Raw genomic sequence first — 27,696 nt, forward strand, 5'->3', positions numbered from 1 at the left:
AGGGACCCTGAAAGGTCATGAAGTCCAGCCCCCTGCCTTCACTAGCAGGACCAAGTACCAATTTGGCCCTAGATCCTTAAGTGGCCCCCTCCAGGATTGAACTCACAACCTTGGGTTTAACAAGCCAATGCTGAAACCACTGAGCTATCCCTCCTTGTGGTCACAACTCCATCACATTATTGACTCATATTCAATTTGTAATCCACTCTAACCCCCAGATCCTCTTCAGAAGTACTACCACTTAGCCAGTTATTCCCCATCTTGTAGTTGTGTATTTGATTTCTCCTTCCTAGGTAAAGTACTTTGGACCTGTCGTTATTGAATTTCATCATGTTGATTTCAGACCATTTTTCTAATTTGTCTAATTTGCATGTGGTAGGCAATGTCTGGCCCTGAGGAAAGCCAATATATAATGTATTGGGTTATCAGACTCATTCTGGGGATGGGGCAAATTGCATTTTTAATTCAGGGACATGGGCTGTAGCTAGAAAGCTGGGGCCATGTACACCCCTCAGTCCATGCAGGGTTCTCACTGGGGTCACTGGGAGGTTTCTGCACAGATCAAGAGAAGAAAACCCTTCTGTAGTCACCAAACTCCTACTAGTTGGCCTAATTTGTGCTGCATCAATGCAGTGGGGGAAAAGTGCTGTAGGGTGCTATGTTCACAGCATACACACAGAGAGGTTAGATAAACACATAAATACTCTTGCTGAAAGGTTGCAAAAAACAGCTTTATTTCTTAGAATTCAGAATGATAACATATAAGAGCCCCAAACCAGAAAGAAATCAGACGGCTCCCTAAGGAAGTGAGGCACAATTCACCTCACCTTACTATAGACTGTCTGCCTCCAGACTGACTGCTGCTAGACCCAGATCACATGCTTCCTTACAGAAACCCCTAGTCTGCAAGCAGGACCAGGAAAATCCATTTAAAGTGACAACCTACAATTTCAATACAGTTCTCAATACACCACATAGAGGACTTTGGAGACTCCCAAAACCAAGCAGTATGTGCATTTTGTATGTGCACTGGCCCTACCAAGTTTTTAGAAAATCTAGCCCTTGAAGTGTCATCATTGGACTCTGATCAGTGAGATATCCAGCCTCCTCTCAGTGCTATTTTTCAGGCCATATGTGAGAGCATTAAGGTCATGTTACACACGATGCAATCTTACTTTACTGATTATTTTCTAAAAATAAAACTTTAATATTGGCAAAACCTGAAGGTTATGAGGACGAGATAAATACATCAGTGGGGGGCCAGGTGTTTGGAACTTCTGCTATATATACTAGCAGCAATCTGTTTTTCATGAGAAAAGGACATTTACTTAGGCCCATATCTGATTCTTGTGTATTTGTCTTCTCACTAACTTGCCCTCCCTAAACCAATGCAGAAATGCATAATATAGAAGTGTTTGTTCTGAACAAAGCACGTCGCATTCAACATCTATGTACATGAGGAGATCGTAGCGGTCCCATAGATAGCATTTTAAACAATACACTGAGATGTTAAAGTTTTCTTCTCGGCTCTCAGAAAACTCTACCTGTCTTTGGTTTTCTTTCATTGTTAGAGCCAAGGGGGTGAAATGCAGGTCCCATTGAAATCAATGGTAAAATTCCCATTGACTTCAAAAGGGCCAGGATTTCACCAGGGTTTTCTGCTAATGGTAATGGTAACAGAATACGGACAGTTTTATAGGTAAACCCTTGTAATTTCTTATGACTAAGGTTAAGATTTTGTCATGGTTATTTTTAGTAAAAGTCACGGACAGGTCACGGGCAATAAACAAAAATTCACGGAAGCCCATGACCTGTCTGTGACGTTTACTAAAGATAAGGGGGGCGGGCCTGACTGGAGGCTGACTGAGCCCCATGGGGAAGGGGATGACTGAAGCCCAACCCCTGCTGCGGGAAGAGGGGTCCAACACCTGCCACTGCAGCTGACAGCTCCTGAGCCCCCACTGCAGCTCCGGCGGCTGGGAGCTCCAGGGAACCTGCGGCGGTTGGGAGCTGTGGGGCTCCTGCTGCCTGGGGCAGCTGGGAACTCCGGGGCCGGCAGCTGGAAGCTCTGGGGGGCCCCCGCCACCCATGGTGGCTGGGAAGGCTGGGAACTCTGGCCCCCACCATCTGTAGTCCCTCAGAGCTCTGTGGCTGGCAGTTTGGAGCTGCAGGGTCCCCATGATGGCTGGGAGCTCCAGCCCCGCCGTCCCAGAGCTGAAGCGGAAAATGTCATGGAGGACTCTGAAAGTCACAGAATCCAAGACTTTCCAAGAATTGATGTTTTGAATTCTAGGACCTATTTTCCTCCACTGGTGAAAGTGAAAGATGAGAGAGAAATGCTATATAATAAATACTGCAGGCTAGCTCCGCATCTGGAGTAAATCAGCATCACTCCTTTGATTTCAGTGTAGCAACACTGATTTACAACAACTGAGGATCTGCCCCATATCTTTAAAGAGTGGTATTCATCTTTGCTATTCATTTAGCAACATCTGTCATGCATTAGTATGGAGAGATGCATATGTGCAAAGCCCAGTGAAACACTCTGGAAATCAAAAATGCGTAAACATAATATATTAAACATGTAAGAGGAAATTCCCGTAAAACCATCAATTCCAGAACTTTTAATCCTTCTAGGAATCTTCTCGCAATGCAAATTTTAAAGGAATAAATAATAATCATACCTCGCTCTTTTGGTCCATAGATCTCAAAATTCTTTACAGAGGGAGTCAGTCTCATTATTCCCATTTTACAGATGAGGAAACTGAGGCACTAAGTGGGGGGAAATAACTTGCCCAAGGTCACACAGCAAGTCAGTGGCCAAGCTGGGAACAGAACCTAAATCCTAGTCCTAGTCCAGTGCCCTAGTCACTAGGCTGCACTACCTGTAACAAATGGCCTCTGCTCTTAAACATGAAGCTTCAAAGTGGTTTACTTAACTCATGCTAGAATTACCCTCAATGCTAGAGGGCGCCATTTCTATTAACCATTCTCAGAGTAGTCCCCCTCCGTAGTTGCTCTTGAGAGTACCATGCTCGGGCGACTGATTGCAACTTGGGTGCCTCTGTGGGACGACAAAGCCAGGTCATATGAACTGGCTAAGAAACTGTTTCTCTTTGTTCTTTGTTCTTCCTCCTTCTCCTCCTCCTCCTCCTCTATCACCCCAATAGGCATGAGAGTGTGGGGATTAAACTTGCTGCGAAGGGCTCCAATGATGCCAACCCTGTTTCAAAAGGAGTCATTGATGTAACTGAAGCACCAGGGCTAAGGAAAACTGGGGTGGGGCATGGAATTTGCAGCTTTACATAGAAAATTGCAAAGAACTTTATCTTTTGTTGGGTCAGGCATTACCCTGAGGGAAAACTTTGCCTATGTGCACAGGGATCATGCACCAATTAAGTCCCCAAATCCTGTTTTCCCACCATCCAGTGGGACTACAGTGGTCCTGCTGGGTCTGGGAAGCAACATGGAGTCAGGAGCCTTAAGTGTCAACCATCCCTTGCAGAAATACAGCCAACAGCCACGGAAACAGCTCCTTACTTGCGTGTAAGCTCAACAGTTGAGTAGTCCGGCAGGTCCTTGCTGCTGCAGGTTGGAAGGGTTCTGCCCCGATGCAGGTAATGGGTCTGGAAGAGATACTGAGCGTTGTCTTTGGGCAGGGGCAGTAGCGTACTGAGCACCGGCGAGCGCTGGCCAACGACGCTCTTTATCGCTGGGCGTCTGGCATATACACTCCTTCAGAAAGAACAAATGGGCTTTAGTTTGATCCCAGTGGTGCAGTGCGAGCTCCCCTATGTGCCAGGATAACAAGCAAGGAGTGGTACCTGTGATAGGGAAAGATAACTTTCCTCTGATCGGCAGAGACATCTGTTTTCTGCAGGTTGGGGCTGTTCTTTTCTCTCAACGCGGGGTTAAATATGTCAGAGCGAAGAAGCCTGCCCACTTCTTCCTGAATCTCTTGGAAGTGCTTCCGTCTGAACACCACCCAGGCCACGTATGTACAGAAGTTGTAGAAGCACTAAACAGAAACAGAGCCCAATCTTACGGAATACGGCTGTGCTACAGAGAAAGCCACAGCATACAAAGGGGAGGCCCAAGTTATCTGCTGGCGTAACTCCACTGACGTCAACAGAGATACATCAGCATAGAATATGACCCAGTATCACAGCATATTCTTTACAGTAGAGACTTGTGGCACAGTAGAATGTGTCTTAATGTGACACTTCCCAGGACCGATGGCCATTTTTAGAACCAAACACCCTGAATCCTGTTCAGTCTGCTTGTGTTTCAGTTGGGAACAGTAGTGTCTCCCCACACTGAGTCACTGCAATGTCATAGGGATTAAGTGGTGAACAGGACATTACTTTATAAAAATGTATCGAGAAGACTGGAAATGAAATTACATACCGAATACTACTACAAGAAATGAGATCACCGCATCTCATCCTTGCTTGGCAACTTCAGTATTAAAAGGCCAAAGCTTAGATGTTCACCTAGTTAGCGCCTGGTTAAATACCAGGGATACTTGCCACAGGCTGAACGTGTCCCCATTACATAGAATTTCTGCTAAGAGTTGGTCTAGGCCAGAAACGTACGTAGCTATAGCTACATCTCTCCAGTGGGAAAAATCCACACCGCTGGGTTGTAGCTGTGCCGACCTAACCTCTGGTATAGACAGCACTAGGCTGATGGAAGAATTCTTCTGTCAACCTAGTAACAGCCTGTCGGGGAGGTGGATTAACTATATTGTCGGGTTGGTGTAGATAGCGTCTACACAGAAGTGCTACAGCTCCGCAGCTGTGCCGCTGTAGCGTTTCAGGTGTGGACCAGCCCTAAGTAAGCACATTACAATCCACTGGAGTCCAAAATATTGTATTGGTTTCAAATGTTTTCTATGAATCTGGTGAAGTATGGTATCTGGAAATGAACTGTCAAAACCTGTTCACGGAGCTATTCCTGCATTGACATCTAGAAACATTACTGTGAATGATGGGATATGTTACTGTCGTCTTTAAGACTGTTACATTTCTGAATCACACAGTGCTAGGCTCACGGCTGCAATTGTGAACTTTGGATTTAACCCGAATGGAAGTTCCAAACTGAACTCTATTTTCTTGCTGATTTTTTTCCTTTCATCGCATGCAAACTGCTTTGTTACTGTAGGGTTGCTCATGAAGATTTTGAGCTGCTTTGTTTTATTTTCTGTAGAGACAATGAGGAACAACACGGAGGCCTTCAAAATTTGAGTAAAAGAGCACACCAAGTGGTGTAAAACACAGGACAAAATTGGTGGCTGACCCACTTTCTCAGTGTCTTGTCTCAGCAGGAACAATTCTGAGGAAGTGCGTGTTAGTGACAATTTAAGCAACTCACTGCTTTCTCCACCACTAGGTATCCTGGCCCAGAGCCTCAGCGGAAGCCATACTGATTTACACCACTGACTTCCACAGAGCTAAATCAGCTTACACCAGCTGATGATCTCGCCCAATATCTTGAACCCAGGGCAGTTACCATTTCTGACGCTTCCTCATTTCATCTTATTCTAGGATTAGCGAAAAATCTCAGCGTCTATCCACAAATGTCTCTTTCTTACCTCAAAGAACTCTCGGTCCTTCTGTGATGATGATGTTTTTCTCCTAAGACAATCAACAATAGCAAAAAGTTAATAGCCGGAGTTATGCTTTCAAGTCTCTGAACAGCATACTGGACACAAATCAGCTGACATTTCACCAGCACAGTAAGGCTGGTTGCTGAGCAACCATCTTTACCAGCAATGCAGAGGCCCAGTGTCCAAGAGAAAGGCAGGATTTCTGGACTGACTCAGAAAGAAAAGAAAGAAAATGCACCACACTATGTGGCTTAGCTAATTCAATCGTCCAGAGACCAAATGTCATGGGCCTGATAGTTGATGATAGATGATACCATACCTGAGGCTCCTATTAATTTCCAATAGAGTTTTGGGTTCTGTCTCTATTAAGATTGGGCCCTGTGGGTGGGATTTTAAAAAATACTCAGCCTTGGTCTAATTTCACAGTCGATGGAAAAACTCTCATTGACTTCAATGGGGGCATAGCCAGGATGGGAGCAGTATCAGCTCAAAGCTGAGAGACGATACAGGAGACATGGAAGGGAGAGGATTTCTGGGACTCAGAGAGGAAATGTAAAACTCGCAGAAGAATGACAAAGCTTTAGGAGAACGGCCTCTGTTAAAGTAACGGTAGCGTTCCTCGTGAAAGGCTTGCTCTGGAAGTACATCGATCTGATTCACACTTGTGCCAAGCGTTTGGGACACCGGGCCGTGGACATACCTGTAGATCTGGAAGGCAGAACCCCCACCTACGAAGAGCCATTCAATCATTCTGCAAGGGGGCAGACTTTGCTCCCATGGAATGGGGAGCAATTTCCCCCCTAATCCAGCCCCTACAGATTCCTGCAGGACCTGGGTAGATCCTAAGGGATGTGCAAGAGGCTCTGTGCCTCCATGCCAGCACTCAGGGCCACTGTAGCTTTCCCTGGTTTCCCAACAGTGCAGCGCCAATTGTTCCACACAACCAGGGCTTCCCCAGCTGCCACTGCACCCAGAAACCTCTGTACAGAGGGGAGAGCAAAAGTGATATGCTCTAGGCTGCATGAATTGTTCACTGGCTTTTTTACTGGCCAGGGGAAAGATGTGCCTCCCTCCTAGCCCCACTCCATTCCTCTGCCCTCTTTCCCCAAACCTGACACCTCCCCAGCTGCAGATCCCAAACCCTACGTGCTATGCAGGGTTCAAGGTAAGGAGAGATGATGGCACAGAGGCAGCTGACTCCCTTCAGCATGGGAAGGGTAGGAGTCCCTGAGCTTAACAGTGGCCAAGCAACGTGGCCCATTGTCACTGCGGAATTCTAAATGCACTTCAACGTATTTTGTTGCTCATCAGTACCTGTAATGTACTATCAGCCACGAACATTATAATCATGAAATCTAACAGTGGATTAAGTAAAATGACCCCTTAAGAGCTGATTTCACCTTTTAGCACGATGCAGCTTGTGCAGTCCCTTAATGACAAAATCCTCCAACTGCTTTCTGCATTCTAGGAAACCCAACCACTCTAAATGAAAGATTGACAGAAAATAGCCTTTCAACTGGAGCCCAGCAGGGCTGTGGTCTCCATCCCTCTCTCTTCCAATGCTAACCATGCAGGGGGAGGTAAACCCAAGAAAACTGCTCAAGGTAAAACTTCCTAAAGTTAATGGGAGACTTTAGTTCTTGCATTTGGTGCACTCTTACTCATTAGCTAAGAAAATAATGACGGAGTTAGGAAAAAGGTAAACTTCAACAAGCTCAGTAGGGGGCATTGTAAGAAACATGTGAATGGCTAAGTGAGTGAAGTGCATCCCGTGCACCAGAAACCCAGTCAGAAGGAGTTTGTAGAACTGCCAGTGAGTCTGCAGAAATGAACGCATTAGACATAGTGGAGGAAAGCGTAGCCGAACCCAGATGCTACATTAAGCAGAGGCGTGTATGCTTATGAAAACACAATGTTCTCTAACTTTTATAGGACCCTGCATCCTGCATGTGGATGCAACTGAAAATAAATGCTTCATAGGCCATTTTAGCAGCTCTCTGATCCACAGCTATGTGTTTTATGGACCAGGGACCACAACAAGGTCCGGGTGAGTCCTGCCTCAGACTTCAAGTGGGGCCCCGCTTTAGCCATATTTGTGTAAGTAATGTATGCAGCTCTGGGGACACAACCTATTTTTTCCCATTATGACAAAATGCCCAGAAGGAAATTGGCACTATAAAAAATTGCACAATCTGTCCCAGCAGTTTCAGAGGAGAAAGCTAGACACACCTATTCCTTCCTCAGGGTTGGAGACATAAAAGAACTAGAGCTCATACACACAAATAGGTTTGCTGGGGAACTCTTCAAAACACAGTCTGAGATAACATCAAAATAGGACTCCTAAGCTGCGCTTCACAAACATTTCAATCATTATTAAGTTGCATGTGGATACCATTTGAAGCCTCACGCTACTCTTCCTCCAGAATAGACTCCTTTCTAAACCCTTGGAGAAAACTTCACAGGAACAATTAATAACTTAACAGCTGGGTAGGAATAATTATAGTACAGCTGGGTGGGAAATGCTTTTCCCATCCCTGGAAAAATGTTGAGATTTCAAAAAAAAAATTCCCATTCCAAATTGGGACAAAAAGTCGAAATCTCAAAAATTGTCACCAACCAACAAACTGAGGAACAATCAGGCTTGGGGTCAGTTGAAACATTTCATTTCAATCTTTTTGAAATGTTTCGGGTTTGACCTTTTTTGCATTTTTAATTAAAAAATATATATAATTAGCTTAGATTTCTAACTGAAAAATCATATGGAACCAAAGCAACAAATGTTGTCATTTAAAAAATGCTGAAGTGTACCATTTTAGCAATTTCAGCACTTTTTTTCCCCAGAAGTTTTTCAAATCGAGAAATTAGTGGAAACTGACCCGGTCCCATAAATAGTTTCAAAGAATCAGTATTTTCTAACAAAAACACTGAATTGAAAAATTCTCAACCAGCTCCAATAATTAGTAAATGTTGATCAGTGTGACACAATCACATTTGTTTTAGGCAGCCTATGGAATTCCCAGTGACCATTCAGCCATTTCAATGCTAATCTAAGTCAATTTGGGAAAGTTTATATATTATTTATGTAATTGCAAAACATGTTTGTATCTTTCACAGGTGGATGGATGGATAGAATCAAATACATTCATGGTGTGTTGGGTTTTCAGTTGCCTTCAATGGGAGCAGAGGTAGGCCAAAGCTGAGCGCTTTTGAAAATGCCACCCTTACTTTAGATTACATAGATAGATAGATAGATAGATAGATAGATAGATAGTTTCAAAAGCACTCAGCATTGGCCTACGTCTATGCCCTTTGAACTCAATTGAAAATCCCACCCATAATGAATATACTTGATTGCCTCTCGTCCCTCTTCCCACCCTTCCTATATTGTTTGTCTTCTTAGGCCATGTCTATACTACAAAATTAGGTCGACCTAATTTACATTGGCGCACAACCACCACAGTTATTAAATCGCTTGTGAGCGTGCACACTTGCTCCTTGTGTTGGTGCTGCGCATCCTCACTGGGAGCACTTGTATCCATTGTATGGTCAGTGTGGGGCACTGTGGGACGGTTCCTGAAAGCCAGTAACAGTCAATGTATCTACACAGTATCTACACTGACACTGCGTCGGCTTAATTACATCGACTGTGACTCTACTCTGCTCATGAAAGTGATGTTACCAAATCACTGTGGAGAGGCCTTTATGTTGGCGGGAGCCAAATTTAAATGAAGACGCTTGGACAGCTAGGTTGACACAAGGCAGCTTACGTAGACCTACCCATGTAGTGTAGACCAGGCCCTAGACTCTAAGCTCTTTGAGGCAGGGACCACATCTACCTCTATGTTTCTACAGAGTCTGTCACAGTGGGGCCCCGATCCTCTTCAGAGCCTCTGGGCACAATTGTAATGTAAATACTAAATAATATTGACAATTCTCATTCACATCTCTTCACTTTTTACCCAGATTGTTGCAGGGTTGGTTTTTTTTAATTAACTTCTCTCTATATAGCTACAACCCTGCTCCTTTCCCTCTGCCAGGAAAGAGAAGGGAGAGAACTGGCAGCAGACTCGGTAAGTAGGGCAGAGCTCCTGTTCCACTGATTTCTTGTCCAGAGAGTTTTATCCTAGCAAGGACAGTGAGTAGATTAGTTCTTCAGAGCCAGTAGCTCTAGCTGGCCCAGAGAAGACATTGCACAAATTGGGTCTTGTACCTGCAGCCTTTGAAGCTGTATTACAGTCTATGCTCCAACCGGAAAAATAAAATGCTGGCATGACCCTCCCTGTCCAATCAGCAAGAAAATGAAAACAACCCTACAGCACCACCCCAAACTGCAGTCTGCCCAGAGATCCAGCAGCTGGTCACACAATGCTGTGTGTGCTGGTCACACAATCCTGTGACCCCAGGGTGCACAGGGAGTTCTGTGCTGTGCTCTTTACTCCTCATGCTTCAGGGCCTCATGATATGGGGCACACACTGGCAATCTACATCTGGAGGGACTGGCGAACAGCTTGGTCATGGAAGTAGGTAGCAGAAGGCTTCAGCAACAGGACAGCAACAGTGTGGATGGGCTGTGCCAGCATAGTACACTGGTGCATAGCAGTTCACTGATCACAAGGAGGTATGTGACATAGCACTGGTATATTACATGGATTAATTAGTTTACCTTTCTCCTTCTAAGAGGTATTAACCTTCCCTCCTCCCTGCTACATTGCCCTCACAATCTTCTCTGAGGCTTTGGAAATGGCAATTAATGTCAGCACTGTCATTTGCCCAGTTGCCTGTGCTGGACCCACTCAATACCACATCGCTCCTATAGCCACCAAGGCTTCTGCACAGCTGGATCTGAGCTGCAAGTCAGGTCTCCAAAGCCCCGCTGCAGTGTGTTGCAGTCCTATGGCCTGTGTTATGCAGAAGGTCAGACTAGAGGACACAGTGGTCCTGTCTGGCCTTACAATCTATGAATCACTTGGCAGGCCTCCTATTTATAACAAAAGTCTATAACATTTTCCACGCTGCTCACTTGGCCCTGGCCAATGCTTTCCCTCCTGCAGTGCTCACTTGGACTGGATTATTGTGGGCTTTTGTCTTTGTCAAAGAAAAGGTCTGGCTAGACTGCAAGTGGGAGATGTGACTGCAGCACATCTAGACATACCTGAGTTACCTTTGATCTAAGTGAGTTCAAAGCCAGCGTGAGTAACACTAGCAATGAAATCACAGCACATGGAAGGCTGCACAGGTTAGCCCTGTCCGCTGGGAACACCAGGGCACAGCCGCCACCCATACTGCTGTGGCTTCAATGCTATTCTTACTCGAGCTAGCTTTGATCTAGCTAGATCACAGCTGACTTGGGTATGCCTACACCTGCTGCAATCACACCTCCTGAGTGCAGTGCAGACATACCCAAAATGAGGGCCCTGGCCCATGCGTGGACTGGCTGGATGTCAGGTGTAATGGCAACTATTGCCCCCACAATCGGTGTAAAGTCAAGGTCGATGTAGTTAGGTCAATGCAGTGTCAGTGTAGACACCATGTTGCTTATGTCGACTGTTACGGACTTTCAGGAGCCATCCCACACTGCCCCACACTGACTACAATCAATACAAGTGTACCTGGTGAGGAGTCATCATAGGGAAAATTACTCAGTGCATTTCCTTACTTTCCACAAGCCATGTGATGCTGCTCAGCCATTCCTAGTCCAAGAATAAGGATGCAGTACACCTTGGCAAGGTGTTTCTTGGTTCCTGTTAGCTTAGCCAATGTCTCCTCCCGTTCTTTTTGGTCTAACACACTGGGGTTTCTGTTTTAAAAGAAGGAAAAAGAGTTATTTTAAAGGGTGTTTTGTTTAGGTGAGATACGTCTGAATGTTTATGAAAGGAAAGAATATGTATAAACCATCACACTGCATAACCAACCCAGAGGATCCGTTTGCAGTCAGATTGATTTAGAGCATTTTCAGGGCTGGTGGGGCAACACAGCATGGGACTTGGCCCCATAAGTTCTCTCTGACCCTGCAGGGTTTGCAAGCTCCACATCTACAGACTGCCAGGGGAATCTCTCTGGTTTTATCAAGCTTGTGAGCCCTTCTTGTAGCCTAGACATGGACCCTTGGGACTTCTTGCAGGTTCAGATATACACCATATATGGGCACACTTCATTGTACAATTGGTGCCACACTGAGCAAACATCTCCAAAAGCCTTCAAAAAAATGCTGAAAGGTTCTCATCCTCTTTTAGGACAAATTAATAAAGCAAATGTAGAACTCTCAGACTAAGCCATTTCTGAAATATGAGATTCCAGGAACAATAAAGGTAGAAGATTATTTTTAGAATGTGAAGAAAACACTTGTTTTTATGTTTTCTAGCTCAAACTGCCACCCATGGGGTGGAGTGACTTTCACTGCTTTTTGGAAGGATGGCTGGTTGAGTTTGGAGTTCTTTGCTCAGTGTATCTGTACCTGTAAGAAATCTGCTACTACCCAGGTTGGGACTCGTAAAGAGTCAGAAAAGCACCAAGTAAAGATAAAACACAGAGGTTGTCTTTCTTTACCATACCCAGATCTGAAACCAGATCAACAGGGTCATGGGAAAAGGAATCTAGATGGACCCAGAGGGGCTTTGACATGAATGCCTCTATAACTGGAGGGTCTGGCTGGAGAATCTTGCCCGCATGCTCGGGGTTCAGCTGATCGCCATATTTAGGGTTGGGAAGGAATTTTCCTCCAGGGTAGATCGGCAGAGGCCCTGGAGGTTTTTCGCCTTCCTCCGCAGCATGGGGCAGGGGTCACTTGCTGGGCAGGGGTCGCTTGCTGGAGGATTCTCTGCGACTTGAAGTCTTTAAATCGTGATTTGGGGACTTCAACAGCTGAGTCAAGGGAGAGAATTATTCCAGGAGTGGGTGGGTCAGCTTTTGTGGCCTGCATCATGCGGGAGGTCAGACTAGATGATCATAATGGTTCCTTCTGACCTTAAAGTCTCTGAGACTATAAAAAAAAAAACCTTCCAAAGCAAGAATGTTTGAAACGCAGAGGTAATCGGTGCGTTCAGTCAGTTACGTACTCTTTAGCAAGAGTCTAACTATTCACCGTTTCAGTGGACAGCATCTTGCCTTTCCAGATGGAGACACTAGAAATTTCAGGACCTGCAGGCTGTCTTTCACCAGCCATGAGATCATCTTACTGGTCGCAGCCCCCAGCTCTACCAGCGAATCCAAGACCACGTATGTGAAATCACATTTATGATTTATGGATCTCGTTTATTTATTTATGAATAAGGCTACATTTTAGTCACAGGTATTTTTAGTAAAAGTCATGGACAGGTCACAGGCAGTAAACAAAAATTCACAGCCCGTGACTTGTCCATGACTTGTACTATATACCCCTGACTAAATCTTGGGGAGGGAGGCGGCTCAGGGGTGCTGCGGGTGCTCGGGAGGGAGCAGCCTGGGGGGCACCATGGGTGCTTGGGGGGGTGCAGCCTGGGGGGCACTGCGGGTGCTCATAGGGGGGCGGCACAGGGGGCACCACAGGTGCTCGGGGGGCAGCCTGGGGGTGCTGCAGGTGCTTGGGGGGGCAGCCTGGAGGTGCTGCAGGTGCTGGGGGGGAGCAGCCCGGCACACCTGCTGGTGCTGGAGTGGGTGGGCAGTGGCATGCAGCTCGGGATCCGCACTGGCGCTGGGAAGGGCAGGGCTGGCAGGCTCCCTACCCGGCTCCTCGTGGCTCCCCGGAAGCAGCAACATGTCCCTCCCTCAGCTCCTAGCTCCTCACGCTGTCCCTGCCTCAAGTGCCGGCTCCACAGCTCCCATTGGCCGGGAACTGAGGGAAGGACATGTCGCCACTTCCAGGGTGCCCCCCAAGGTAAGCGCTGCCCACAGCCCTCACCTCCTCCCGCGCCCCAACCCCCAGCCCTGAGCCCCCTCCCACACCCAAACTCCTGCTGCTGGGGGGAGAAGGGGCGACAGCCTGAGACTGCCCTAGCAGTAGCCAGTGCTATGGAAATGTCTACATTTAAATTTCATTCCCGCTGACATAACTCCCCTGCTACGCCAACTCAATAACTTTACCTCCATAAGCACTGTAGAGTCAAGGTCAATGTACTCAGGTCGACAGTGTCAGTGCAGACAATGTGTTACTTATGTTGACTGTTACTGGCTTTCAGGAGCCATCCCACAATGCCCCACACTGACAGTACAATCAATACAAGCACTCCTGGTGAGGACATGCACCATCGACACAAGGAGCACAGTGTAGACACACACAAGTGACGTAATTACTGCAGAAGCTGCATGCCAAGGTAAGTTAAGTCGACTTAATTTTGTAGTGCAGACATGGCCTTACATTGTCAGACAGACACCTCACCTATGGATGTGGAGTTTATCAATCCTACAGACAGGGCCGTCCCTAGGGGGTTGAGGCACCCGGGGCGGAAGTGATGGATTTGTCTCTTTTGCGACCGACCACATCTGCCAATCACACCAGCCCACAGGGCCCCCAGACTGCGGGGCCCAGAGCGGTCGCCCCAATTTGCCCTACCCAAGGGACGGCTCTGCCTACAGAGCCAAAGACAAATCCTCAGCAGTCTATCCCACAAAAACAAACAAAGTAGTCACACTTTATATTAAGGCTCCACTCACAAATGGATTATAAAGGATTGAGTGAGAGAAGTGGGAGAAACACAAAAGGAGACAGAGAAGGCTGTATAGTCACAGAAGCACTGGTAGCATAACCCTGAGAAAAAGCTGAGAGAGAGAGAGAGAGAGAGAGAGATTTTAGTAACAGTGCTAGCTGAAAAGAGGCTTGGAACTCTGGGCAAAGACACTATCTCCTGTTGTTTGATTCCTCCTGTGTTCATCAAAACAGGACTTTGGTCATCTTTGTAAATAAACAGGAGTGCATCAAAGAGATAACTGATTCTGTCATCAAGTTCTCCTCCTAACGAAACCAACCCACAGGACCCTGCATTTTGTCTAACCACTTGGGTCAAAACGAGATAACAGTATATAACCATCTCACAAATACTTCTCATGCTGCAACATGCTTATAACATCTAGTCACGCTTTATAAACCATTTATAAGTGGAGCCCTAAAACGAAGTGTGGCCCAAAAATCAAATCTTCCTTAGGCACAAGACCACAGATGAAAAATTTCAGGTGGAATCTATTTATGTAAGGACACTGGTGGGGGTTAAAATCAGGCATATGATGGAAAGCTATTTTCAACCTTATCTACTTTGGAATTTCTATTGTAGCTCCATAATATATGGACATTAATTTGGCAGGTTGCTGGACATAACAACCTGCTAAGGGTTGATATGTCAAATCCTGCTGGAAGCTAGGAAACAGGTTGAAACGTCACAAGCTGCTGATTGACTAACTTTGTGCAGAGGGATACACACCTTTGCTCATTTGTAATAGCTGCTGTAAATTATGTGGGACACTAGTGAACTCCTATCTGATTACTTGGGGCCCTACCTTGCAAACACAAAGGGCTGGGCTTAATGCTTACTACCATGATTCATCCCAGTGAAGAAAAAGGAAATATAAGTTGTAGTTGATTAGCACTGCAGTAGCACCTAGAGGCTCCAGTTGAGATGGTGGCCCCATTTCACTAGGCACTGTGTAGGCACAGTAGGCACAGTAAGACGCAGCCCAGGCCCCAAAGAGCATACAGTCTAAATAGACAAGACAGACAAAGGAGAACTAACATATTAGGAAGGGAGGAGAGACAATTCTCAGTAGTGAGCAGTATGTCTAGGACGATGTGTTTGGAGGATTGGGCCCTCCATCTTTAACACTGTAAACTGTGCCTGGTTGTGTCAGCATTTCAAAACATACCTGTAATGCTCCCCTTGTAGATAAACGACCTTTACATTCAAATGTCCCAACAGAGACAGTAATGGGAAATCTAGTCTGTATCTATTATAAGCCCAATCCTGCAGCAGTCCTTGCTCATGTGTGGTATCCCATTGAAGCAATGATACTATTCACTTGAGTAAGGCCTGCCTGCACGGGGAGAGTCAGGCCCTGTGTCCTTAAATCAGTAAAGTCTCTTACTTACACCATAAAAGATTTGGGTTTCTTTTCCAGGGCAATTTTTTCCAGATAATAAGATAAATAGAAAAGCAGAGCCATGAGGAACTCATCCAACTGCTTACTCCTAAATGGAAGACAACAAGATTACCTTCATGTATGTAATACTACTGATGTAAGGCTGAACCTAAAAACATGTCCTTGCCCCAAAGCGCCTACAGTCTACCAACACTTAGTACTTAGCCTAGAGCTTCCTAGTAGACCTATTCATAGTAGTAAGCACTACACCCACTTGCAAGGGTTTGCAGGGACATGTCCCTACAGAAATACTAATCAAAACAGTCCAAGAAACATGCTGAAGGGTGGATCTGCATGTGGACATTCCAGGAGATGGGCCTTCTGAAGCAGGTGGGTTATAAAACATATGACTTCTGTGTACAAAATACACCATTAAGTGTGGAACCCGCATTTAAAAGTCCAAGCAGAAAAACGCCTCTCTTCCCAAGTGATCATTCCCTTAGGGCTAGATGTGGCTGTAGGCCGGGCCCTGAGCAAAAGGTAGTGAGGAAGTGGTACCACCCCATTGTGCCTCAGGGACGTATCTCTGAGGTATAATTCCTTCTCTGTTTCCCTCTTGTTCTGGGCAGCAAGGAAGTAATTTACTGCTGACAAATACCAGCTGCAAATTCTGACACCTTCTGCACCAGCTCAGCAGTTCTAGTATTGGCAGCGCAGAACAAAGGCTCCACCTTATTCTTTCCTCCCTTCTAGGGCCTTGTGCCAGACCCGATGTGTGAGTAAGTCTGCATGGGGATGCAATTAGAATTACTATCCTGCATGAGTGTTTAGCCCCAAATCACAATCTAGCCCTTAGTAAACACAGTGAAAGACCCTTTCATAAGAGTAAGGGAATTACCTTGTTGTTCTCTGTTAGGGCTGAAATGCATTTGGTAGCACTTTCCACTGAACTTTATAGTTGACAGAGGAGAGATTTTAAAGATCTAATATTTCGCTCTCCACTTTTTATAAGCTCTGAAGAATCCATCACCATCAGTTATTAAAACACACAGCACACACACACAAAATTCTTAGAACAAATTCCAGACTACACACCTCATAACTGCTGTAAAAGAAGGTATATGATATGATTCATCTTCTTGTACCAGAAACAAAGCAGCATCTAAAAATGCACCAAGTGGAAAAAATGGATGTCAAAAATATTTCTGAGGAAAAACTTTTAGAGGAAATACTTTCCTAATCTGTAAGGATAACACTGTGCTGAGACCAAATGACAGTGTTTACTCACATTTAACATCGTCTAATGTAACACACTCATTTTGTCCCCGCTTCGACAGCCTAGGGGATTTCTCTTCTTGTATATTCATTCTTTTCTCAGGGAATCTTGCACCAAACAAATCTTGAAACATACTAGGAGTCGATCTACAGGCGGGATTTAAAATACGCTGTTAATTCCACTTATTTGGGTTACAGTCAGATACAAGTTTGCTGTTAACATCTAGGACGTTCTCTTTTCAGTTGATTCAATTTAAAGATGAAACTGGTAGTTAAAAAAGGTTTGATGAATACTCTGAAGACTTTCTTTCTTTCTTTCTTTCTTTCTTTCTTTCTTTCTTTAACAAGCTATTGCAAGTAGACCACGTTCAGCCAACCAAGGTCCTTCAACTCTTCAGAGCACTTCTGAATGTGGTTCTTTCATTTGGTAATCTAATAAATTGTGACCATACTACTTAGGTCAAAGACATTTTAGGTTATGGGTGGTAAAGAGGAAAGTTAACTGTGCCTTTTAGTGTATGCCAATCTAGTCCATGTGTAACATAAATAATAATGGTAACAACAAATGTAAGTGCTTTACAAACATGAATTAATTAATCCATCCTCACAAGACCCCTCTCTATAGATAAATATTATTGTCCCCATTTTAACAGATATGGAAGCAGCGGCAGAGATGTTCAGTGACTTGCCCATGACCAAAAGGAGCTGGAGTCAGAGCTAGGAATAGACATTAGGAGTTCCTGGCTCCCAGTCCTGTGCTCAGACCACTAACCACGCAGCCTGAAATGACTGCTGAAGTGACAGATTACTTTCTGCCTTACATACTTCATTAAAACAAGATAAAATATAGATTCTTAAAACTATGGGCAAAAGGTTCCACCCAAATAATGCTGCTTTCCTGTTTTAACAAAGTGAGTTTAAACTGGAATACCTGTCTAGTGTTTTACTACCCATTTCCTGAAAATGGATGGTTTTGCCCTTCTTGAGTTTCTCTTTAGCATCTGCGGCGGGGATGGAGCTGTAACACATACAGAGTGAACATTCAGAAAGGTAAAGTGCAATTGGACAGGGAAGTGGTGCAACACATTCAGTATATACTGGAATTTAACACCCACATGTTTGGGCCTCCCTGTGACACTGAGACAAATCTCTGAACGGTGATTGGGTCAGGGTATCAGACATTGCTTTTGCTATCCATCGAGGCAGGTTTAGAAAGGGACAAATACATCTGACGAATTTCATATCCTCCCACTCCTGCATCTGCCACACAGAGCACTGCAAGGTAGGAGAGAGATAGGAAGGGAAAGGTTGTTTCCTGACCTACGGCCTGCTCCTGCTCCAACTGAAATCAATGAGCCCCTGACTGGGCTCTTACTCCTCTTTTGTCTCAGAGAGGATAGGCTTGAAAAGTGAGCCACCTTGTTCTAGAGTTTGCTGTCAGGGTCCCTGTACACTGTGGGACACAAGAAACTCACTAATCCTTACAGGGCAAGCAGGCAGGCAGGGAGCAGCACACCTGAAGACAGCAGAGAGGCTGGTAGACTTGCTGGGACCCATTATTTAAAGGGGCATGTGTGATGGGCAGACAAAGCAGCAGGAGTAGGGAAGAGACAGTATACACAGGAGAAATCCACACCTGAGGAAGATCTGGAATGCATATGAAAGGGGCGGGGAGGCAGCAAGTGGGAGTCATGTGTGACCGACTCCAAATCATCCGCCCTGCATGGCACATACTCACACTGTCAGCTGTTTCGGGAAAGAACAGGAAGCCTATATTTTTTTTCAGTGGCCCAAATTTTTTGTAGATTTCGGCCCATTAAAGTCTTAATCCACAACTGCCACAAAAATGTAAAAAAATAATAATGTTTAAGAGCAATATCACCCCTTGACAGGCGCAGTTGCATTATGCCTACAGTTCCTGGGTGCTTGAAAGTACTTCAGGGTCAAACATAGCAGTGGACACAGCTCCATGTCTTCATTGAAGTTGCACCCAATGCATCAGTTCTGAATTTGGCCCTTGGCTTTCAGAGCATTGTCTCAGGCATGTGCCTATCTGATATAACATGCTGGAATCCTCTTGTAGTGAACACTGCTGGAGAGTAGTGCAAAGTAAATGTCACTAACATATTCATTATTTCTATGGCAAATTTCTCTTTCCATTAATCTACTGGGGTAAACGACAATACGTTCTACAGAGTGAAAGTTAAAAAGCTATTCCCTCCACAGGGAAAACAAATATGTAGGGCCTGGTCCTGCAGTTCATATTTGGGCAAAACCCCATTGGGATCCAATTTTTACCTGTATAAGGACTGCTGGATCAAGGCCTTAGTTTGTACATTTTAAAAATTTTAACTTTTACCTTGCAAATTCAAGTGTTTTGGTATCCTCTTTCCAGTACCACACCCCTGGGGCTATTTTTGTCATCTATAAAAATTAAAATATAATGTCATGTGTAAGCTCTTTAACTACTTTTTAAAATCTAATCCAGGCATATTCTCAACCCAATTAAACAAAGTATTCATAATACAAACACTATGTAGTTTGACCATAGTTTGGTCTGTCTCAATTGTCCATTTCACCCACATGTTGTCAGGCAAGTCCCTGAAACTGGTTCCTGAGCTGGCCAAACAGACAAAATCTTTGGGGTCAAAAACTGACCGACTAAGGAAGAGAAAAATGGGTTTTTAATTCTTTTTTGCTTATTTCAGATTCTAAAGAAGGTCTGAAAGGTTTACTGGGGGGTTTTAACTTTTTTTTAACATTAGAAATGTAAATCATGCTTACATTGGAAGACTCTGGAGAACTAGTAAATGCAAAGCTATTAAGAACAGAAAGGGGTTTAGTCAGGCTCTTTAAAACACATTATTTTTTGTTTGTTTCTGGTAACATCTATTTAACTTCAAGGACTATTTAAGACTTTGGAGAAAGGAAATCTTTGTTAAAGATTCAGCAGGTTCCTTGCTCATTTAACTTAGGTATGAAGAATTTGCAAAACATCTTTTAGACCTCCCAGTGGTCATCCAACAAAACCAGAGAAGATAAGATTTTATATTCTTTGTATTTCCAAGTAAAAAATAAGGAGAAAAAACATTTGGAAGGGGAAAAAAACCACCAAAAACCTTTCAGTCTTCTTTATACATCATTAAAAAGGAAAGATTGCAAAGGCTTAAAAAACCCTTTGCAGGTCACCTTTAAGATAACATGCATCCAATTGCTGGGACCCTTGCTCTTCAGTTAAGGATAATTAGTTTAAATACAGTATTGCATTAAGGTTTTCTGTCACTTTTTGCCAGCTGACCAACCAGTCTCACAGAAATCCACACAGACTCTGACTCAGTTCTAAAATGTTGTCAGAACACTGGACTTAAGGCTTGTCTACACAGCCCCCACAGTCACAGTGTGGATGACAGGGGTGTGAATTGCAGTGCCTTGTGTAGATCCTGCTAGCATGAACTAAAAGGGCTATGTTTCAAACAGGACTATGCTAATAAGTAAACTTGGTAACTTTTAGATCACATTAGCAGGGACCACCTGGGGTAGTGAGAGCGCAACACTTTAATGTGCACTGGAGTTCACATGCCAGAAGTTCGCATTGCAGGGCCATGTGGACAAGACCTTAGAATATCAAAATAATTTCATGTCAGCAGAAGGCAACCTGCATAATGGTTAGAACCCTGAACGGGGAGTCAGGAGATCTGGGTTTTATTCCTGATGCTCACACTAACCAATTGTTTGATCTTGCCCTCTTTGGGCCTCAATTTTTCCAACTGTACAATGGAAATAAAAAAAACCCTTTTTTCAAGTGCTTTGCAATCCTCTGATGAAAGGGATTGCATAAATGCAGGATCTTGAGATTGCAAACATGGGATTATCAATTCAGTTAAAGATCAAGTAGAAGGTGATGATTAGTGATGCAGGAGATGGATAATGAGATACAAGTGGAAACAGTGATAGCAAAACGGAATAAAAAACTTAACTGTGTCTGCAAACTATACCGTGCAGACATAACTCTCTGGCTGCTTGCTTAAATGTGTGGTCACATATGGTCATTAAAACCAAAATGGCAGGCGGTTTAATTTGTATTAAAGTCTTCTGATAGCAAACAATTATAATTCTTCCTGATATAGTACAGCACCTTCCACCACCAGAAGATCTCTAAGAAGGCAACTTCCCTAGGAGATAAGTGTCACTAACATGTTAAAACAAGGAGGAGTCCTTGTGGCACCTCCATGCATCAGATGAAGTGGGTTTTAGCCCATGAAAGCTTATTCTCAAACAAATTTCTTAGTTTCTAAGGTGCCACAAGGACTCCTCTTTATTTTTGCTGCTACAGACTAACACGGCTGCTACTCTGAAACCTGTCACTAACATGTTAGTATCATTAACCTTTTACAGGTGTAGAAATTGAGGCACAAAGTCGTTTTCCAGAAGTCCTCAGTGGAACTGGAAAGAAAACCCAAGAGTCCGGACTCCAGTAGAAAAGGTACCACGCCATTCTCCTCTCCCCTGCATTAGTAGTTAAAGCCAAAATAAACAGCAGGCAGGAGATCACCTTTGTTCCCTTAAAGTCTACATCACTTTGCAGACTGTGTAGGCAGCTTGCGCCTGGCCCCTCTGGTTAGTTACTTTAGGGGCTGCCACACCGGCATGTCTGCAAGCTACTGCCGGTGCTGTCCCTGCTCGGGCTGTTTGCAGGCGTTATCTGCAACCCTCCTCCCCTTGCACTAGCCAGCAAACCCTTCTCCGTGACCTCCGCTTCTCCCGGCCAGGGCACTGCGAGGAGGTGCCGTGCAGCAGCCGTGGGGAGAAACTTACAGGTTGCATGGTGCTTGGGAGCCCGCCTGCCGCAGAGAGAACAATGCGGCTCCTGGAGGCATTGTTTACGGTGGTATCCCGGTAACAGCCCCTGGAAACTATAAGTTCCATCGTGCAATGCACCCTGCCCTGCTGCTTTGCACGCTGGGACTTGCAATCTATTTGCCCTGCCCCTCAGCGTCATAGGTCAGGCTGGCTAACTCAGCTTCCAAGGGCCATCTCTGTCCCCATGGAGTGGGGAAGTGGGGGTTCCGGTGCAATAACCACCTCTCTTTGGCCAGTCCTTGGGGCTTGCGTTGTGACTGGAAGGAGAGACTGGCAGACGCAGGGCTGCCTTGGCGTCCCTGGTCACTGACACAGTGCTTGCAGGAGGTACCCAGTGAATGTAGCTGCATGGTGACACCGCCTCCCTCGGTGTGGCCCTTCCAAGATTTGAATGTGTCCCCAGAGACCAAAGGGCTGAGTGCTTCCTGCAGCCCATCCAGCTCCCCAGGCAGCTGCCTGGGCAAGATTTGCCCTTTCCTTCTGAAAAGGTTTAAAGTGCACTAAGGCCAGCTCCATGCTAGCAATGTTTGTTGCCCTAGTGTAGCCGCAGCTATACTGGCAGAAATGTGCCGTGGCGGGTGCAGCCTATTTCACTCAGCAAAAGCACTCTTTTTGCTAGTATAAGCTGCATCTACAGTAGGTGGGGTTAGCCGGTGTAGCTATATCCGCAAAACTTAAAAGTGTAGACTAAGCCCAAGGTGCACACTGAGGTGGTAAAAGCATCTGACATAAGATTTATAGGTAGCTCAGTTGGATGGGGGAGAAGGATGATTACATATGCACCCAGCTCTTATGGAAATTGATGTGCCCTATTCATTTCTAGAGTACAGGTTTTACCTGTGGGAAAGATTTTTGGAGAGTATTACGGCAATTTTGATGACTCTGTGTAAGACTATGGAGATTGCAGTAAAGAAGCTACGTGGGGAAAAAAGCTAGCCTGAAAAAATTTACTTTCTATACCTAACTTCCCCCTCCGCCCTCAAAGATGCTGCAGCAGGGCCACCACAGATACAAATCTCTTGTGCTCTTCAGAGTGCCTGCCCAAATACTGACAGGCTGACAGAAAGTCTTGAATCTTTCTGAAAATGCAGTTCTGAGCTTTGCACATTTCTCTGCAGTGACCTTTTTTGACAATTGCATGAAGTATGTTGTGTTTCCACTTGCTATTACAAGCTGCCAAGTATATTCTGGTGGCTTGGCAGTAGTGCTACATATTTCTCAGGATGAGATAAGCAGATTTGGAACAATCTCAGATCTCTCCATCACAGGACAACAGAGGTCAGGAGCATTGTAGAAGAAACAGGATCTTGAACAAGGGAGAATGGGAGATATGGAAATGATGGTCACTGGCTCATTTGCTGGACAGTTTATAATATAGCATTGTCATCAGCCTTAGGAGGCTGGTTGCCCTTTGGGACAATTTAAAAGCCACATCAAAGGAGAAGGGTTGTAAAGCATTGCCTAAAATAAAGGGCAAGGAGGGAGGGGATTGCCTGTGGGTCTACCTGTGCCAGATGGGAGCGGGGCGATGCATCAAGAGAACCCATTCTTAGATAGTTATAGCTAATATTATCACAATCCCAATAGGAAATCTGCAAACTAATCTAATTAAAATTACTACTTGAATGGTCCTTTCAACTGAGATGATCAAACAGCTTTAGAAATAATAATGGACTCAAGCCTCATAACACTCCTATGAACTAGGGAAATATTATCTCCACCCCTTTACAGATGGGAACACGGATACAAAGAACTTCAGTTGCAGAGCTAAGGATACAGCCCTGTTTTCTTGAATTAATTTTGCATAATTATCCTTCTCTTTAAAGCTTTAAGCCAATGGCTCTCAACCTTTCTGTACCCTTTCAGGAGTCTGATTTGTCTTGTGTACCCCAAGTTTCATCTCAATTAAATACTACTTGCTTACAAAATCAAACATAAAAATATACAAAAGTGTCACAGCACCCTATTACTGAAAAATTGCTTACTTTCTCATTGTTACCATATAATAACAAAATAAATCAATTGGAATATAAATATACTTACATTTCAGTGTACTATAGTATATAGAGCAGTATAAACAAGTCATTGTCTGTATGTAGATGAGTTGATGTACAGACCTTTGTATACCCCTAGTTGAGAACCACTGGTTTAAGCCACTCACAAGCATCTGCCCCTCATTTTTCATATAAATTTCATTTCAGAAACAGGCAAGAAACAACATCAGTGATGGGCCTTCCCTTCAGATAAAACTACAGCATTCTGGATTCAGATACTATGGTGGTGGATATCTTAAATCTCTGGATAGAGGTACAGTAATCACTGCAGTATGTCTATTGTACAAAAGTAGGCTTGGCAGAATTCAATTTTTATTTATTTACAATTTAGATGGACACTGTCGATATTTATTTTAAAGATTTTTTTCTTATTTTTATCTATTTACATTTTCACTGGCATGGTAAATCATGGGGTGTCAGACAATGGAGGGGTCAGAGAATAATTACTTAATGACAGCAGACATTGAGATTCAAAAAATTGAAGCTCTATGATCGTTAAAACACAAATTGTCAATATCACGTCAAAATATACAAAGTGAATATCCTTAAATCAAACACTAACAAGTTGTCAAGCAGCATTCTTCTTACTTTGCCTGCCTAAATTTTGTCAAGTTGTGTATGATGAAATCAGTTTACCCACACTTCCCAAAAATATCTAATCCTGCCAAACCTAATTATAAGACCGAGCTTTGGGTTATTGCTACAGAGCATTTTTATGAGTTTATACTTCTGCCAGCCAAGCCTGCTGTAGTCTGCAAAGAAGGCAATGGGCCAACTCTGAGGGGGTGCTAAAGTTTCAAAGTGTTAAAGGACATTTTTGAATGACTAGCTATTCTTACAGCAGTCAATGTATAGTGAATTAAAAAAACACAAGCAGAGTCTTAAGAGAGTTCATGCCCTCTGCTAGGTAAGCAAATGACTCCTTTTACATTCCAGACAGAGAGATAACACAAGGCCAGAGTGTTTCCTCAGTGGCTTTAGGACTTTGGCACTATGAGGCCACTGCCCCACTCCTATCCTCTCCCACCATACAGTTCCCATGGCTCACAGGACAGCATTGATTGAGCACCGTTATATGTGTTTGCTATGTCAAACCTGGTGCTTTTAACTACTTCGCAGTGGACCGGGGGTGGGGGTGGGGTGTTTGTGTGTGGCAGGGGGAGAATATCACATTATAGGCCAGCCTGATAGTACTGCCTAATATTAAGGTTGCCCAACACTTTCTATGATAAAACCCTGTTTTCAGTTGTTTGTGATTTTTCCAAATGTTAACCATTTAGGCTGAAAATTTTCCATATCAAGTGTCTGCCTCAGGCTGAATATTTTTAATAAATTTCATGCAAAATGGTGGTTGTTCCAAGAATGAGGTTAGTGAAAAAAGACATTGCTTTGTCCATGTTACAAACTTCTGGGGACCTTTTCTTTGAGCAGCTCTAGTGTCCCACTGCTTTTGATCAGGGACTTGACATTTGGCAAGGTGGGTGGCCTTTGTGTCATGAAGGTGCCTTTTGCCTCCCACATGAAAATCCTCCCAAATTTAGCAGTTTGCATATGCTCAGTAGAGACTTGCTAGAGTCAGCTAAATTCCCCCGATATTCCATCCTCACTGAGCATTCTCCAACCCAGGCAGAGTTCAAGACTTTCCCTGTAATTGAAGCTCTAGTTTGCTTCAGACTGTGCCAGGACCCAGGGTCTGGGTTGAGGCACCTGAGCTGAGAGCAAAGAACCTGACTCTCCTAGGCTGACACCAGGCAGTTTGAAAGAAGCAGCTGCTTGTTTCAAATGCACAGGGGGGCAAGAGCTGGACAAGTGGGGGCGGGGTAGACTGGGACAAGGAGCCTGAGGAGTTAAGGGGGAGCCTGAGACCAGAGGCTGGCACAAGGAACTGTGAATGGGTGGAGGCAGGGACTCTGGGGCTAGGAATCAGAGGGGTGGGAGAAGAAGGCAGGGGAAGGGAAGACCGATCTGATGAGGAGCTGGGATGTGGGGGGAAGGGAGAACTGGGACTGACTGAGCAAAGAGACTGTGACAAGCCCTTGTTAGTGGAGACACCGAGGCGCCTGGGAGACTGACAGGCAGTGGGCATGACCAATATGGACACATGGGGTGGTGATCTGGAGGACATAGAGATACACAGATCAGACAAGATGCCAGGAGGGGGAGATTAGGACTGTCTGAGTAAGACTGGGAAGAGAATCCTGAGGAGTACAGACTAGGACTGGGTAGATGACAAGAATGAGACTGGGACGAGGATCCGGGGGTAAGGAATAGACAACTTGGAACAGGAACACATTAGAGGGGATGGGGCACCTGTATGTGTGCCCATTAGACCACACTCCCCTCCAGATCCTGGAATGGAACCCAAGATTCCTGAGCCTCACCATTCCTCCACATCAACAGATATCTATGAACCCATTGTCAAGGTGTCCCATTCCTCGAGTTCTGGTGCACAGAGAGGATGACAATTTATACTGCTATCAATTACTCCGTTAGCTCAAGTGCCAGAGACCTGTGCTGAAGGTTCCAATCCTGATGATGACCCTTATGGGTGTCAATATGATGCCACATGATGGAATTTCTGCTTTTTGTTTTTCAGTTTGCTCTTTTAAAAAACTTACGAAATTTCTCTCTCTCACACACACAAAATACATTAGAAGAACATTATTAAGCTAAAGTCAAGCGCCCAAAAGTCAGTAAATACCAGAATTAAGGTTGCCCATGCAACTTTAATTCAGCCCCCTGCATTAATGTGCATATGCATTATGATATAGTCTAATTACATGATCACATCCTAATTTTTCCACATGACCTCTGCTTCATTCAATGCGCACACTGAATGGGGCTCAGTGAGCAGCTTATTCAGTGTGTCCATAACTGGAAAGCAAGTTGTACATGAGTACTATAATAAAAATATCCCTGACTCACCATCCAGTGGTGTCCCTTTTCTGTCTCTCTTTGCCCTTTTCTATGCCAGGTGCGCCCTCTGGTCTCCATACCCCTCATACTACTTTCTTCCTCCCTTCCCTGGGGCTGATTGAATGTCAGCACTGGTTTCCCTGGGACTATTCGTCTCTTATGTGCTGCTGATTTGCATTAGAAACGAAGGGTCCAAAAATTAAAGTTCACTGTAGCTAATACTTATTCCCTTGCTATACAGTATACCAGCCAAGTGCTCTTCTGTTCATTAGAAGCAGAACCATACTGTAGGACAGAATAAAACAGCATGCTTGGGCATATTCAGATTAGTGTTGCTGTGGATTTTCCACTTTTCATTTGTGCAAAATTGAATTTGCTAATTCTTTTTTTTCCCAGGATGAAGAGGCTCCAAATCTACATCTCCTTTTGCCAGAGCTGCTGTTTTTCATTGAATATTTGGAGTATCCCCAAACCAGCCAGCAGTTGAATAGCCTTGTTGCTGGCTCCATTAGATAAATTATGCCCTATTATCCTTACCTTACTGTAATGCACAAACACCACCACAGTTATGCAGCTTTAAACCCTGACAAGGATGCCTCTGCCCTGTCCAGTTTATTAATAGAGGCTATGGAAGTGAACTTGCTAACATTGATAGTCAAAAGCAACACTGGCTTTCGAGTCTCGAATACAGACGTTCTAGGGAAATCAGAATGTGACTATTGCCAGGTACTGTACAGGAATGAAGTCTGAATTTCAAAAGCCAGAAAAAACAACTGCACATTCTTTCTGACAACCTGATGTGATTCCTCTCTTCTCTGTGGCTTCATCAGATGAAATTCGTGAATGTTAGTGGTTATCAGCTATTTTTATGTAGCTAGACATTTGCTTTGTGATTCCAACAAGGAACTTTTGTTTGTATTATCCACATGTGAAAAGGAAGAA

The 27,696-nt window shown here is 44.5% G+C and overlaps 1 protein-coding gene across 6 annotated transcripts; it reads right to left on the reverse strand.

Annotated features, from left to right (window-relative positions):
• Positions 1 to 710: 710 nt before the first annotated feature.
• PPP1R36 (protein phosphatase 1 regulatory subunit 36) lies at positions 711 to 27,155 on the reverse strand. Of its 6 annotated transcripts, XM_042858246.2 has the most exons (12): positions 21,740 to 21,803; positions 19,284 to 19,348; positions 18,663 to 19,016; positions 17,856 to 17,942; positions 16,938 to 17,071; positions 16,745 to 16,811; positions 15,660 to 15,758; positions 11,265 to 11,405; positions 5,594 to 5,636; positions 3,825 to 4,018; positions 3,541 to 3,735; positions 711 to 3,223 (listed from the first exon to the last, which is right to left on the reverse strand). In XM_042858246.2, the coding sequence occupies exons 4-12, from the start codon at positions 17,876 to 17,878 to the stop codon at positions 2,983 to 2,985; spliced, it is 1,137 nt and encodes a 378-aa protein (XP_042714180.2). In that variant the 5' UTR covers positions 17,879 to 17,942; positions 18,663 to 19,016; positions 19,284 to 19,348; positions 21,740 to 21,803; the 3' UTR covers positions 711 to 2,982. The 6 variants fall into 6 exon arrangements, with proteins under 6 accessions (XP_042714180.2, XP_042714178.2, XP_023960926.3 ...); XM_042858244.2 differs by lacking the exons at positions 18,663 to 19,016; positions 21,740 to 21,803 and adding an exon at positions 26,764 to 27,155; XM_024105158.3 differs by lacking the exon at positions 18,663 to 19,016 and having other exon boundaries at positions 21,740 to 26,755.
• Positions 27,156 to 27,696: the final 541 nt, after the last annotated feature.

The sequence above is a fragment of the Chrysemys picta genome, chromosome 4 (genome assembly GCF_011386835.1).
Source record: "Chrysemys picta bellii isolate R12L10 chromosome 4, ASM1138683v2, whole genome shotgun sequence".
Taxonomy (NCBI): domain Eukaryota; kingdom Metazoa; phylum Chordata; order Testudines; family Emydidae; genus Chrysemys; species Chrysemys picta.

What these genes read in the sequence shown, in the direction of transcription:
- PPP1R36 (XM_024105158.3), bottom strand. Translation starts at nt 21,850, where the DNA reads ATGGAACTTATAGTTTCCAGGGGCTGTTACCGGGATACCACCGTAAAC. An exon ending in TCTTTTACAGCAGTTATGAG is followed by an intron (nt 15,759 to 16,744) that starts GTGTGTAGTCTG and finishes TCTTCCATTTAG; the next exon opens with GAGTAAGCAGTTGGATGAGT. An exon ending in AGGACCGAGAGTTCTTTGAG is followed by an intron (nt 4,019 to 5,593) that starts GTAAGAAAGAGA and finishes GTTTCTGTTTAG; the next exon opens with TGCTTCTACAACTTCTGTAC.